The 16,082-nt window shown below is 44.5% G+C and overlaps 2 protein-coding genes and 1 long non-coding RNA gene across 3 annotated transcripts in view; 2 read left to right on the plus strand and 1 right to left on the minus strand.

The window, feature by feature from the left end:
- The window catches only part of LOC137329953 (probable E3 ubiquitin-protein ligase HERC4), a 41,150-nt gene extending 38,043 nt beyond the window's left edge, over positions 1-3,107 (plus strand). The window contains exon 23 of the mRNA XM_067994456.1: positions 1,405-3,107. Within this exon, the coding sequence (XP_067850557.1) occupies positions 1,405-1,613 (209 nt within the window). The 3' untranslated portion in view covers positions 1,614-3,107. The remainder of the gene's footprint in view (positions 1-1,404) is intronic.
- Positions 1-13,252, minus strand: part of LOC137329995 (uncharacterized) — a 38,727-nt gene extending 25,475 nt beyond the window's left edge. Inside the window, exons 1-2 of the long non-coding RNA XR_010964995.1 lie at positions 13,181-13,252; positions 12,181-12,254 (exon numbers count right to left, since the gene is read on the minus strand). This is a non-coding gene — a long non-coding RNA (uncharacterized lncRNA). The remainder of the gene's footprint in view (positions 1-12,180; positions 12,255-13,180) is intronic.
- Positions 13,253-13,623: 371 nt separating this feature from the next.
- LOC137329935 (probable E3 ubiquitin-protein ligase HERC3) overlaps positions 13,624-16,082 on the plus strand; it is a 44,518-nt gene continuing 42,059 nt past the window's right edge. Inside the window, exon 1 of the mRNA XM_067994455.1 lies at positions 13,624-13,959. Coding sequence (XP_067850556.1) covers positions 13,779-13,959 — 181 coding nt within the window. The 5' untranslated portion in view covers positions 13,624-13,778. The remainder of the gene's footprint in view (positions 13,960-16,082) is intronic.

A 16,082-nucleotide genomic window follows, 5' to 3' on the forward strand; every position in this document is an offset into this window, starting at 1 on the left:
CTAGGCCGTTCAGGAGTGAAATCAGGAAGCACTTTTTCAGACAAAGGGTAGAGGAAATGTGGAACTCGCTCCCCCAAAAGCCTATGGATGCTGGGGGTCAATTGGGGCTTTCAAGACTCAGATCGATAGATTTTTGTTGGGTAAGGGTATCAAGGGATATGGAGTTGAGATACAGAACAACCATGATCTAATTAAATGACAGAACAGGCTCGAGGGGCTGAATGGCCTGCTCCTGTTCCTATGTTCCTATAAACTTGAATGCTCTGTGCAGTTTTGGTCTCCACACTATAGGAAGGATATTGAGGCTCAATTGAGGGTTCAACACAGATTCACTAGGATGACACCAGGTATGAGGAAATACAAAGACAAAGAAAGACTCAAAAAGTTGGGTCTTTTTTCATTAGAACACCACAGATTATGGGACCATATAATGGAAGTGTTTATAATTATGAAAGGATGGGACTGAATAGATAGAAGCTGACTGTATTTGCAAGACTCATGAACCCCTTAAGAAGGATGGGTCAATTTGGATATCTCAGACTCTAAATTGTGTCAAACATGTACGAAATGTTACTTTTTTTCTTCTGGATGTGCATGAATCGGTTCAGAATACTGTCTTTAGGAATTATTCCACACACTGTGACATAGTAACTGGGGTGTTAAGTAGAAAGTGTTTATAGAGCTGATGAGGCCATCGTTGTCAATTTGAATCATCTCGAGGTTATAGCAAAGATTGTTGTCGTACGGGACTGTATAGATAGATATATGTGTACACTTATACAGACTAGCACGCTTTCTCTCATGTACTACCATGTTTTTCTTGCTTATTCGCCTGCTGTAACCATGCTATCCCACAGGTCAGAATTGATGGACATTCCAGTTTGTGGTTAGTTTGGGTAACTAGGTCCTGGCCTAGTTACTGGGCCTTTCAGTACGCTCCCACTGCAGTTACAGTTTGGGGTAGAAATTGGACCTCATTAAGCACGTTTTATGGGTGTAAAATGGGTGCAACAAGGACCAATTTCAGGGACCAAAGTACGCCTGAAAGACATTTTTTTAAACGTTAGGCCCCTTACATATGTAAATTTGATTGCCTGCGGGGGTCAGAGAGGAATTTTCCAGAGTGTTTTTTCCCTTATTGGCCTTGGATTTTTTTCTGGGTTTATTTGCCTCTCCCGGGAGATTACATGGCTGGGCGAGGTTTAGAGGGGAGGGAAGAAGTGTTTAGTCATGATGGTCTGGCCATCATGGCGTGGGGCAGGCTTGATAGACCAGCTGGTCTTTTCCTGCCCGTCAATTTTGTATGTTCTGTATGTAAGAACAACTACATATATAGAATATGTAACATCACAGATATGGTTTGGCAGATAGTTTTGAGTGTTACACCACATTCTTTTTTCTCAGTGTTTCTCACAGGATCTGATCGCATTCCGGTGACGGGAATGAAGTGCGTGAAGATACAGATTGTCTCGTGTCATTTGACTGAATACGATTACCCGGAGGCAAACGTATGCTTTGAGATCCTGTATCTTCCAGAGTACACCAGCACTGAATCTCTCAAAACGAAACTGGTGGAAGCTATTAAATGTAATAAAAGATTTGACAAAATGTGAAGCACACTAACAATTAAAGTAAAAGAGCAATGCACCTCATTTAGACCCAATTTCAACTTTTGATGCTCCAGTCTCCACCACTTACACCGTCCCCGCTTATCCTGGACAGCCGCCTATATCAGGCAAATGGCGCTAACCATTTCCCATTACCATAGGCGTCAGTTACAAAGGCAAAACCGTATTAAGTGCGCCGACTATTTCGGGCAGTTCAAGCAACTGTTCGCTCATTAAAGTGCGATTACCTGTCATTAAAGTCCAGCCGCCTGCAGGTGAAACTGACCAGACTGACATGTATTTCAGCCCCGTTCAGCACTCCGACACCACAGGTGAAACTGACCAGACCACCATCTCCCTCTCTCCCATTTGGATCATTACGGGGTGATGCAGACAGAGCGGGAAGTGGAAAGACGGAGGATGAAGATTCTCTCCGTGATTTTTTAACACATTGCCCTACATGTTAGCAGACTTGTGTGGAAACAAGACTGACCATGAAATTACAATGAAATTCCCTCCGTGCTTTAAAAAAATGCCTTCGTGACACCGGCCACAATTGTAAGAATTAAACCAATAACAGATATAATTTAGTATAATTATAATCAATAGTAGAAGTAGAATGAAATGTACTATGAATCCATGTATATATAAATGTAAACTGTACTGTGTATTAATATAGTGCGAACCATGTAACGTGTATTCAATAAGAAAGTGCTGGTGGGCCGAGAAGGGTGCATGATGGTTATTATAGTCAAGTTTGCAATTAAAACCAACAGACCTTGGGGAAAATCACAGGCGCTGAGAGAGGATGTGCTGTAATGACATAATGTCCAAAAGGCATTTTTTAAAATTATTCGTTCATGGGATGTGGGCGTCGCTGGCGAGGCCAGCATTTATTGCCTGTCCCTAATTGCCCTTGAGAAGGTGGTGGTGGGCCGCCTTCTTGAACCGCTGCAGTCCGTGCGGTGAAGGTTCTCCCACAGTGCTGTTAGGCATGTAGATAAAGGAACTGAAGGTGAAGTGAATCAGGGAGTCACCCAGGCTCAGGCCTCTCTATCTCGAGCCCCGGCAAGCTAGTGAATAGAAGTTTGTTTATACAAATGGTGTCCTGTGAAGGCCGGCAATGCAAACTCTAAGATAAGGTACCGTTAAGTCTGTAACAACAAGACACAGATGGTACCAGGAGTTGCTTGGAATATAACTTCTAAAGGGTGAGAGACATCTTTAATGGTAAGGCTGAGAGATGTGGATGAGATGGTGAACTGCCACATAGACTGAAAAAGGGTATAAGAAGAGACCTCAAAAGCTGAGGATTCTGGCAAGGAAGAAGAGAACAGTCAACAGAACACAGCCAGAGAGAGAGAGACCGTGCTGCAGTCACTTGGAGGGACACTTCCAAGGTTTCAAGGCACAGACTGTGACTATTTCTCTTTGTTAAGTATCACTTTCTTTGTGCTAATTGTGATGTGCTTAATAAATCTGTTTTGCCTTTAACCATAATACCAGTACCGTGGTTGTCTTGTTGTTGTCACGAACCAGTCCTTGGATTGGATTAAATTATAATTCTGAAAGTAGGGGTTTAAATAGCGGGCAAATTGCGTTGACACCAACACGCCCAGTATAAGTGGTGGGGACTGTATTAATTAAGCGGTAATGCTTTATTTTGGAATCTTAGCCTGGATCTTCCATTTGGCCATTATGCTCCTGACCCCTACCAATTCTTAGATGCATTTAAGGGGAAGCCAGATAAACACAGGAGGGAGAAAGTAATGGAAGGTTATGCTGACAGGGTTAGATGAAGAGGGGTGGGAGGAGCATAAACACCGACAAGGACCAGTTGGGCCGGATGGGCTGTTTCTGTGCTGTACATTCTATGTAATTAAGTAGTTTTGGTGGGCTCCACACAGTAACAAGTTGGGCAGCGACTGGAGCAGTCAAAGACGGCCCACATTTTGATTTAAAATTGTTCATATTCACAGGGCCGAGTGGGTAAATCAATTGTCCTGCAACCGATTCAACTCCCTTCAGCAGATGTAACTTTTAAATCCCCCGCCCATTGCCCATAGCAACGCTGGATGCCAGGGAGGTCTTCTTCTTATTCCTCTTCCAGTGACTCACGAAGCAACCCGTTTCCTGCCACTGCTGTTTACATCCAGCAGATGGCGCTCTGGGTTGTTTCTGAAGACCCTTTTCTAGGTGGACAGGTTGTTGCCTGACTCACAACCGCCGACCAGGAAACCGGCCAGATACGATGGGGAGTTGGGGGGAGGGGGGGTTGTTATTCTGTTCCCATTGGACATGAGCACCCCGCTGGATGCCAACCCAGTATTCAGAGGCTCCTGCTTGTTAGGGCTGTCTGGGGTGGAGCCTCGAACCCATAACCTCTCAACTACAAAGGCGGGAATGCTACCACTGAGCCAAGGCTCACTCTCCAGGGACATGGCTCCAGGAATTAAAGATTAATCTCCAGGACACTGCTGTGAGTAAACAGGGGGAAAAGGTCACAGGGGGCATTGAAAAAAGGTGTATTTTTCTTTGAACGCTTTCATTTATTAAGTAGAAAAATATTGGAGCTGGGAAAAGGCTATTTGACTGGGTCGGGCGGTTGGAGACGTGAGGTCGTGGGGTGAAACCTCCAGTAATACGTCCAACCAGAGTTGGCAACTCGATAGATTACGGATCTGACCTGTGGCCAAAATAAAAATTAGGCAAATATCTTTGTGTTTAATAGTTTAACTGTTAATAATATTTGTAAACTGATATAATGGGCTCAATTTTCGCACCCCCGAGCGGGTGCGTTCGTGGCGGGGGGGGCTGCGAAAATCGGGGATTCCGGGGCGGGTCTGGAGCCCGGCTCCAACCCGCCCACTTCCGGGTCCCCCAGTGACGCGCTGACATGCGCGCGCAGCCCCCGCATGTGGGACTCCCACTGGCAATTAAAGCCGGCGGGGTGCCACTTAAAGCAATCGTTAAGGTATTTCAGGTCGTTTAGAGACCTGATTAACATAACATTTTATTAGGGGTGGGATTTTGCAAACAACAGGGACTGTTTCCCGTACAGGGGGAAACACTCCCAGTTCAAATGGACGCCCGCCGCGCAGCTTTCCAGCGCGAAACCCGGAAGCACATGTAAGTGGCTCCAATTAGCCTGCGATTCCGTGTGGAGCACCCCGATTTCACTGGGTGCGTTACCCAGTCGACCCCCCGCTGAGAACCCGCCGCCCTCCTAATATCGGGCCCTATAGGTGGGAATTAAAGAACTATCCTAACTCGCACCAAGTCCTGGTCACCCATCACGCTTGTGCTCGCTGACCTACATTGGCTCCCGGTCTGGGAATGCCTCGATTTTAAAATTCTCCTCTAATCCCTCCATGGCCTCGCCCCTCCCTATCTCTGTAATCTCCTCCACCTATAAATCCCTTATAAATGCTGTTGTTGAGAATGCCTGTGTCACAAATAAAGGATAATTTAAAACCTCCTGCTTTGTTTCCTTCGATTCTACATACAGTAAAAGGCATCTAACGAGTCATCAAAATAATTAAGAGGAAGGTTATTTGGATTCAATTAACTATTGGTCAGGCACATTTTACCAAATTATTTCAGTAATTCCCTGACAATGAGGCTCATAACCACAGTATTTAAGCAATACATGCACAGATATCTCACGGGTGCACACAGACGCACATTTTTAATCCTGAGGAATGAACCTTTCGTGGAGCGAAATGACGATGTGCAATGATAGTCCATGGGCTTGTGTGAAATTCGTCAATCTGCTATATTGGGAGAGACGTTAACCTATTGCTAAATTAGCCGATAAAGGAATTTTCTACAAATGCATTAAAAGGATTTGTGCGCCAGTATCTCTTGGCACTATTTCAGCCCCTTGTTGTTTTAAACCGATTAGTTTGTTATCTTTCTAAATTTGCAGCAAGACGCTGATCGACACTTGTGTTTTTGTAAAAAGGCGAGATTCCTGCTTCTTATAATATTTTCCTCTTTCCATTCTCAGATCTCTCCCCATCAGGCATGGCAAGGCCCAGTAGGTGAGCACCGAGTTCCATTGTTAATACTATTTTACACAAATCCTGTTATCCTAATAAAATGTACATATACATGTGAGCATGAGTTGGTAATAGGTGTTAGCTGTGGCTCAGTTGGTAGCACCCTTGCCTCTGAGTCAGAAGCATATTGATTCAAGTCTGACTCCAGAGACTTGAGCACAAAATCTAGTCTGACACTCCAGTGCAGTACTGAGGGAGTGCTGCAGCGTCGGAGGAGCTGTCTTTTGGATGAGACGTTAAACTGAGGCCCTCTCAGCTGGATGTAAAAGATCCCACGACACTACTGGAAGAAGAAGTGCAGGGGGTTCTCCCGGTGTCCTGGGCAATATTTATCTCAAATGGACTTAAGAGTTCCCATGGCACTATTTCGGAGAAGAGCAGGGGAGTTCTCCCCGGTGATTTGAACCTGTCCTGTCTTCAACCAACGTTACTAAAACAGATTAACTGATCATTATCTCATTACTGTTTGTGGGAGCTTGCTGTACGCAAATTGGCTGCCATGTTTCATACATTACAACAGTGACTACATTTCAAATGTACATCATTGGATGTAAAGCGCTTTGGGACGTCCTGAGATTGTGAAAGACTTTTTGCGTTTTTTGTTTGTAACACTATTGCCCTTAATCTCCAACTGGTGCTTATCACTACTGAGGTTCTGTACTGGCAGTTGAGCATTCTGAGATTACCCGATATAATTCTGTCAAAGGTACATTCAAATCGAGATGCTCTGTCCTCAGAGGCCTAAATAAAAATTAGGCAAATAAAATTGCAATTATAGTTTGATCATAAGATAAGCCACAGATGTTTTTCACAAATCCTTAGACTATGACGCCCCTGGTAGTGGAAAGAAAATATTGGGCAGGATCTTGCTGTTTCGGGACATCTCATGATGTACGCCATTAGACTTTTTCCTGCACCCTTCAGCTCAAAAATGGTTTGTGCCCTAACTTGCTGGAAGTGTGAGCAGATAACAGCACGACAAGAGGATCTGGGTCCTTAGTGAACGGCGGGACCAACAGTGTATCTCCTTAACCAGTGAGATTTAAGGATTGAGAAATAAACAGAGGAACGACAGAGATTGAGGGTGAATTAGAGTCTAATCAGGTGCAGAAAGCAAAACAGAGGGAAAGAAAGATTGGGTCAAGAGAGAGAAAAAAGAGACAGCAAGGAAAAGTAAGAAACAAAACGTCAAAATTTAAAATTTGACATTTTTAAAATCTCCAACAACAATTCGCCTCCTGAAGGAATGAGACGCCACAATTTAATTTGTTCACTTTCTCAGCCAGAGACGTCGATTGGCAGTCATTAACAATTATCACATCGTTAAAAGGGTACTTACGCCATTAATTACGAGACATAACTTTCTGTGGCCCGTTTAATGGGCAATTAATGTGCAAATCGAGCAAGTTCTTAAAAATAACGGGGATGCTAAGGGTGAGATGCTGTTTGTGCGAAGCAAATGGCGTAGCGACGTAAATCGACCAGCAAGTTCTGGAGGTTTACAATTTAGGGGATTTGTAATCCCCTGAACTTGCTGGCCGATTTGCACATTAATAACGGCATGTGTTGTTCACACGCCTTTATTTTTTCAGCACGTTCCGGAGCCCAGTAACAAGGAAGGTATTCTGTTCTAAGCTGCTTGAAAAGCTCTTAAAAGTACATTTCCAGCCCACTCAGGAAGTAGAAGAAAGAATTTGCATTTATATAATGCCTTTCACGACCTCAGGGCGTCCCAAAGCGCTTTACAGCCAATTAAGTGCTTTTAAAGTGCAGTCACTGTTGCAATGTAGGAAACGCAGCAGCCCATTTGTGCATAGCAAGATCCCACAAACAACAATGTTATAATGACCAGATAATCTGTTTATTTATTGATGTTGGTTGAGGGATGAATATTGACCAGGACACCGTGTAGAACTCCCCTGCTCTCCTTCAAAATAGTGCAGTGGGATCTTTTACGCCCACCTGAGGGGGCAGATGGGGCCTCACCCAAACGACAGCACCTCCGACAGTATAACACTCCCTCAGTACTACACTGGAGAGTCAGTTTGGATTTTGTGCTCAAACCTCTGGAATGGGTCTTTAACCCTTATGATTCAGAGTCGAGAATGTTACCACTGAAACATACCTATGTTATGACATATTCCCTCTTGTGTGTGTAAGCTCAGTTTCCGTTTCCCAACAAACACTGTTATTGAAATGCTGTCAGAATGATGAAAGGTAACTGAAAGTGAAACTGAACCTGAAACCAGATCACTAATGAGGAGGAACATCAGTGAAGGAAACTAATTTTCAAACCAGATCACACACAAGGAGGGACCTCTGAAGTAGAAGGAGTGGTAGAGTTACGAAGCAGCAATTATGTGCTTTGTTTGCACAGGGCCTGATCTACTGGTATTCCGATCATAGAATCATAGAATCTTACAGCACAGAAGAAGGCCATTTAGCCCATCGTGCCTGTGATGGCTCGTTGAAAGAGCTATCCAATTAGCCCCACTCCCCTGCTCTTTCCCCATTAACCTGCAATTGTATCTTTTCAAGTATTTATCCAATTCCCTTTTGAAAGTTACTATTGAATCTGCTTCCACCTCCCCCCTTCAAGCAGCGCATTCCAGATCATACCAACTCACTGCCTAAAAACATCTCTCCACATCTCCCCTTTGGTTCTTTTGCCAATTATCTTAAATCTGTGTTCCTCTGGTTACCGCCACCCAGTGGAAACAGCTTCTCCGTATTTACTTTATCAAAACCCCTTATCCTAACCCTTTCAGGACTGTAATGGGATTTCTGCTGCAAAATCTAAGATAAACACATGAGATTATACTGTTTATTGATGAAATATACTGTAAGTGAGGAATGTTGTATCATTCCTTACATTTGGAATTGTGTCTTGTGGGCCAGAACTCTCCCCATCATTAAACAGGAATGCTGATTGGCACATGTGAGGATGCAGTGTAAAAAAGTATTTCACATAGAGAGATCCTATCAATAAATTGCCGACTATTATCGAATCTCATCCCTTTTCTCAAATCCCTCCATGGCCTCGCCCCATCCTCGAGCTCGACAACCCTCCGAGATTTCTGCACTCCTCCAATTCCGGCCTCTTGCGCATCCCCGACTTTAATCGCTCCACCATTGGCGACCGTGTCTTCAGATGCCTAGGTCCTAAGCTCTGAAATTCCCTCCCTAAGCCTCTCTGCCTCTCTAACTTTCCTCCTTTATGACGCTCCTTAAAACCTACCTCTTTGGCCAAGCTTTCAGTCACCTGTCCTAATATCTCCTTATGTGGCTTGGTGTCAAATTTTGTTTGATATCGCTCCTGTGAAGCACCTTGGAACGTTTTACTACATTAACGGCGCTATATAAATGCAAGTTGTTGTTGTTGTTAAATAACCCTGGCTATATAAGGTCAGCCGAGCAGTCCACTCAGAATAAGGCGTAACCCTCTAGCTTAAACATTTTCATGATTAACATGCACTGACTCCACCACAATTGGGACCACGGAGGGGTGGGGCCGATTAGGGCCCAAAAAGGAGATCTACTCATGGAGGCAGAGGGCATGGCTGAGATACTAAATGAGTACTTTGCACCTGTTTTTACCAAGGAAGACGATACTGCCAGATTCTCAGTAAAGGAAGATTTGTTGAAATACTGGATGGGCTAAAAATTGATAAAAAGGAGGTATTAGAAAGGCTAGCTGTACTTAAAGTAGATGGGCTCGATATTACCAGGGCGGCGGGTTCGCGGCAGGGGGGGGCGATTGGGTGCGTGGGTAACGCGCCCGGTGAAATCAGTCTGCCCCGCGCGCGATCGCAGGCTGATTGGATCCACTTACCTGGTCTTCCAAGTTCCCCGCTGCTGAGCTGCGCATCGGGCGGACTGCACATGCGCAGTAAGGTCTGTCAGCTGGAGGAGCTCTATTTAAAGGGGCAGTCCTCCACTGACTGATGCTGCAAGAAATAGGAAAAATTACAGCTTGGAGCAGCCCAGGGGGAAGGCTGCTCCCAGGTTTAATGATGCCTCACTCCAGGTATCATTGGATGGGGTGAGGAGGAGGGGGAGGACAGGGATCCTCCCCCCGGCGGGCGGGAGGAAGCGGCCTGCCTCTGCCACCAAGAAGGCCTGGCTCGAGGCGGCAGAGGAGGTCACCAGCACCACCTGAAATACCAGAATAAATACTGTTAAGTGGCACCCCGCTGGCTTTAATTGCCTGCGGGAGTCCCACATGCAGGGGCTGCGCGCGCACGTCAGCGCGTCTGTGGCGAACCCGGAAGTGGGCGGGTTGGAGCCGGGTTCCCGACCCGCTCTGGGATTCCCCGATTTTCGCAGCCCCCCCGCCAGGAACGCACCCGATAGCGGGTGCTAATATCAAGCTTTGTAACAGTGTAAAGAATTGATGCGAAAATCAACAACCTGTTTTACAGACCTGCTGCTAACCTCAACCTCCAGTGCTTCTCCATCTTGCCCTGGTAGCTGGCTCTGTGGTGATAGATTTGCTCATTTCAGTAGCACCAACCGCAAGTCTTGCACCTCCCGTAACCTCTTTGATCCTGTGTTTCCCTTCCTCCTTTGCTGTGATATACCTGCCAATGACTGGTCCATTCATATTCTTTGACTAAAAGCTGTTATGTACTATTCACTTCTGTCATTGCTGTGCCGATTGTTCCAACATTTTCCCATTTGTTCAGATCACTAGCTCCAAGTCTGCAAAAGGAGTAGAATACTTACGTTTCAATTTTACTCTGCCACTGTAAAATGATGTGGAGATGCCGGTGATGGACTGGGGTTAACAATTGTAAACAATTTTACAACACCAAGTTATAGTCCAACGATTTTATTTTTAATCCCACAAGCTTTCGGGGGCTTTCCCCTTCCTCAGGCAGTGTGGAAGGGGAAAGCCCCCGAAAGCTTGTGGGATTAAAAATAAAATCGTTGGACTATAACTTGGTGTTGTAAAATTGTTTACAACTGTAAAATGAGGCACACGTTCATGATTAATGATCTAAACAAGGGCAAGTTGCCTTTTCCCTCATTTCTTGCTACTGTTCATTGATCTACTTTGGAGGGAGGGGAATACTCAGAGCTGTTCTCAACACAGACAAATGCTCAATTAGCACTTTCTATCAACAACAACAACTTGCATTGAGATAGCACCTTTAGCATAGTAAGGCACTACACAGGAGTGTAAAAATTGACACCCAGCCAAAGAAGGAGATATTAGGATGAGTGACTAAAAGCTTGGTCAAAAAGGTAGGTTTTAAGGAGCGTCTTAAAGGAGGAGAGAGAGGTAGAGAGGTGGAGAGGTTTAGAGAGGGAATTCCAGAGCTTAGGGTCCAGGCAGCTGGAAACCAATAGTGGGGTGAATGGAGCGGGGGATGCACAAAAGGCCAGAGTTGGAAGAAGGCAGAGATCTTGGAGGGTTGTAGGGCTGGAGGAGGTTGCAGAGATAGGGAGAGGCGAGGCCATGGAGGGATTTGAACACAAGGATGATCAATTTAAAATCAGACTGGGAGCTAATGTAGGTCAGCGAGCACAGGGGTGATGGGTTAACGGGAACAGTAGTGCATCACTATTTATATAAATCTATTATTTGCTAGTATTCACAGGCAAGGGAGAATATGGCTACCCCCATCAAATTATACCTTATAATTTTACCACAATGACATTTTTTCTCTTGTGTTTGATTTACCCTATTGAGCTGCACCTAAAAGCACTAGAGATACGTCAAAATACTGAGGTCATGGGGATTTTCATTTAGTGGTACAGCTGGGCCAGTGCACAACATATCATCAGTAAACACTGGCTCATGGGCTGAGAAATTATAGCTTCAGGTGACATTTACATTCAGGCTTTTATTCTCAGACCATGAACTGTTAATTTTCCCCAGACTGCCACTGTCAAACGGAGGCAGGTGTCTTACTGACAGAACAGAAAGAAGATTGTCAGAGGGTCTTTGCAGGACGTGAAGGATTTTTTTCGAAAGGTATTGAAGTAGTTTACTAAAAAATGAGTACACCAGCTTCTTGGGGAAAATGTTCAGAGCTACAAGTCATGGGCAGTGCAGATGCCAAAACATAAAGCAGTTTCCCATCTTTCTCTCTCACATCCACACAGACACCTTGTGCACCACATTCGCATAGGAACTATTTTGTTACGGAAAAGTTTTCCCTGTCTAGTAGTGGCTCTAGAATATTATGACTTCCTTGTGGGTGAAAGGAGAGCAAAATGGCGTGGGAACATAGGAATTACTGGACTAAAAAGACCAAGGTCCATCTAGTTCGCCTTCTACCATCCTGGTAGTCACATCATACATCGATAATGGAGTTGTTGATTAATCATAGTAATCAATCTCTATCAATTAGTCTACAACAGACCCAGACATGAGGTGAGGAAAACCCCAATGGTGGAGAGATTTGGGAACCATGGGCTCGATTTTCAAATGGTGGCGGGATGGCAGCAGCGGGGGGAGGGGGGGGTCAATGGGCGTGTGGCAAACACAGATAATAAAATCTTACCTTTCCCCATGCGATTGCGAAGTAATTGATGCTCATTGACGTGCTGGCTGCTGACAGGAGCTGCAACGCCGAGGCTGGGGAGGGGGAGAAAGAGAGAGAGAGAGACGTCATCCGGCGCTGGAACAGAGAGTGGGGGGGGGGAACAAAGATTGGGGGGGTGACAAAGATCGGTGGGGGGGGGGGGGACAAAGATGGGGGGGACATCGGACATCGTCGGAGGGAGGGAGACATTGGAGAGGGAGACATCGGAGAAGAGACACCGGGGGGTGAAACATCGGAGGAGATATCAGGGGGTGAGACATTGGAGAGGGGTCATCAGGGGGTGAGACATTGGAGAAGAGATATCAGGGGGTGAGACATTGGAGAGCGGACATCGAGGGGTGAGACATCGGAGAGGAGACATCAGGGGGGTGAAACATTGGAGAGGGGACATCGGGGGGTGAGACATTGGAGAGGAGACATCAGGGGGGTGAAACATTGGAAAGGGGACATCGGGGGGTGAGACATTGCAGAGGGGACATCGGGGGGTGGGACATCGGACATTGGAACAGGGGGTTGCAGGGGAGATCGTTTGAAAGATAGGTTTATTTATTTTTTTAACTTTGTGAAATGTTATTTTATTTAATTTATTTTGTTTAGTTTTGCCTGATGCGTCTGTGTGAGAAGCGGAAGTCGGCGGGTTGGAGCTGGGTTCTTTACCCGCTCCGGATTTTTTACCGATTTTCGGTGCACCCCTGCCCCCGGAGTTTCATTTGAAAATTGAGCCCCATAGGTCCAAAGTCACCTGTTCCCCCCAAGCATGTTACACTTACCACATGTCAAGTCTCAAATTGCTCACATGCTGTATCCCAAAGTGTTATTTTCTGAAAGAAATCTATCTAATTTACATTTCAATGAATCAACACTTTCTGCTTCCCACCGTCTCCCTAGGGAGCCTGTTCCATAGATTGACCACTCGCTCACTGAAATATTGTTTTCACATGGTCAGTTTTGAATTTACCTCCTTCAAGCGCAGACTGTGTCCTCTGGTTCTACTGTTCTGGACAAGCAGAAATAGCTTGAGATGGTCTTCATTATCTAGTCAATTAACCCAGAGGGGCTGAGGTACCATTCACCCAGAAGAGGGTTGCCTAATTCATTGGGGGAAGCGACACTGTGTTGCTATTAGAAGTAATATTTCCTCTACAAATGATAAAGGAAGTGAAACTTAATCATTTTTACGAAAAAAAAACTTCACCTTCTATTAAAAACAACTGCTGCTGACGCTGACAATGAATCAGTGGGTAAACATTATTGGAAGGTTCTCACCCATAACAATTCAATTCTTATTGCTCTTCAGTCCATTGGCTCGCACTGTTGGTTCAGAGGCGGGTCCAGAGAAAGGGAATTCCCCCATATAAATATATATAATGTGCGTGTGTGTGTGAGAGATTTTCAGAGGGATTTGAATTGAATCGGTGCTGCAGCAGCTCCAGAAAGGAAAGCTTTTCATCTGATCAGCAGCGACCTCTCGAGTGAATTTATTTTTTCTCTCGATTACTTGGAGGAAGAGAATAATAAAGAGGAGGAGGCCAGCGAGTGTGAGAGAGGGGGGGAACATGTTGTGTTGGGGGGAGTTGGGGATGGAGCCCGGGCAGGACCTGGGCTCACAGTCAGTGGAAGTTCTCAAAGGGGAGAAGATTCAACATCTTTGCAGCCGGGACGGATTCACTGTGTTTGTGTTGGAAAACGGAGAAGTTTATACAAGGGTCAGTGGACAGAAGCAGAAAACACAACCTGGTGAGGAAATACAATATTAAAATCCTGTCTGCAATAGGAAACAGGGTTTTTATTAATTTATTATATAAAATTGACAGGCAAGTGGAATCATTTTAAAATGTATTAATTTGGACATAATGCAAAATAAATAAAGTTCAGGGTTTGTAGCAAACTATATATTTTATAGATCATGGAATATGAATTTAAGATTCTTGTCAAGAATTGTGAGGCACTTTTTAAACTCTGGTAAGTTAATTAAAACAAAATTCCTCCAGGGATTGCATTTAAAGTTCTAATTTAATGTTGTTATGTGTTTCTCCCCCCCCCCCCCCCCCATCGCATTGTGTTCGCCTTTAGTATCGATTATAGTTTGGATATCGGTTATAGTTTGGGTATTGATTATACTTTCGGCATCGGTTATAATTTGGGTACAGATTATACTTTGGGTATAGATTATACTTTGAATATCGATTATACTTTGCGTATCGATTACACTTTGGACATCAATTACAATGCGGGGGATGTACAGTGTCTGTCCGGGTGTTAAGTGCCGGATCTGCCCAGAACAGTTCGGTTTTCTTTTCCTTAATCTCCCCCCTTCACCTTCGAAGCCTGTTTTTCTTCGTTTGGTTTTGGCCACTTTCAGTTTCGTTTCTCCCAAACGGTGACAGCTGCAGCAGCAACACAGCCCCAGGCTCTAAATAGAGATCTTCAGCCCATTAACCCAGCACATGTAAAATGTCTCACATTCCACTAGTGGGAGCTTGGTTAATCGACAGGGTTTGCTGAGATTATCATAACCTGCCAATTCACTAAATAGACCATTTTATTACAGCTGGAGGGGACAAGCTGACCAGAAAAAAAGAGATTATTTTAATGCTGAGTTTATATTTTTGAATTTTTAAATGTAATTTTTACTTGATAAAAAGTGTTCCTTTTTTAAAATGTCGGCTTTTTCACTCTCTGAGTCTCCCTGCCTCGTTATTCTCATTGAATCCGTTGCAGTACATAATAGGTTATTTTCTTGGACTAAACTATGATTGCAATTGATTGTTTGAATATGACAGAAAATAGATTTCAGTACAGATAGCTAACTGAGTTCTGCCTGTCAGTGCCAACTGTGAACAAACACAACACAAGGGAAGCCATGATGTGGAGATGCCGGTGATGGACTGGGGTTGACAATTGTAAACAATTTTACAACACCAAGTTATAGTCCAACAAATTTATTTTAAATTCCACAAGCTTTCGGAGGCCATCCAGCCCCTGAAGCTTGTTCCGCCATTCAGTTAGATCAAGGCTGATCTGTGCCTGAACTCCAGTTACCCGCCTTGCTCCATATCCTTTGATACTCTTACCCAATAAAATCCATCGATCTCTGTATTGAAATTTTCAGTTTTAGGTGTGGGTTCCAGATTTCCACTACCCATTGTGTGAAAAAGTGCTTCCTGATTTCACTCCTAAATGACCGGGCTCTAATATTAAGATTGTGCCCACATGTTCTGGATTCCCTCACCAGAGGAAATAGTTTCTCTGTATCTACCCTATCGAATCCCTTTATCACTTTAAATAGCTCGATTAAATCACCCCCAACCTCCTAAACTCAGGGGAATACAAACCAAGTTTATGCAACCTGTCCTCCTAACCTAACCCTTTAAGCCCTGGTATAATTCTGATAAAGTGCCCAATCTTGTGACAGCACCATTTTCAAATAAATTCAAAGCAGTAAGACGCAACTACCTCTTTGAATGTAACTTGTTGGTATACTGTTTACTTTGATATATTTTATAATATTTATTCTCGCGATGTGGGCATCACTGGTAAGGCCGGCATTTATTGCCCATCTCTAGTTGCCCTGAGAAGGTGGTGGTGGGCCTTCCTTTTGAACCACTGTAGCCGTTTGATGCAACTGAGTGGCTTGCTAGGCCGTTTCAGAGGGTCATTAAGAGTCAACCACACTGGTGTGGGACTGGAGTCACATACAGGCCAGACTGGGTAAGGACAGCAGTGTTCCTTCCCGAAAGGACATCAGTGAATCAGGTGGGTTTTTACGATAATCCGACAGCTTCATGGTCACTGACTCCAGCTTTTTACTTCCAGATTCTTTCAACTGAATTCAAATTCTCAAACTACCAAGGTGGGAT

This window comes from Heptranchias perlo, chromosome 1 (assembly GCF_035084215.1).
Source record: "Heptranchias perlo isolate sHepPer1 chromosome 1, sHepPer1.hap1, whole genome shotgun sequence".
In the NCBI taxonomy this organism is placed as follows: Eukaryota; Metazoa; Chordata; class Chondrichthyes; order Hexanchiformes; family Hexanchidae; genus Heptranchias; species Heptranchias perlo.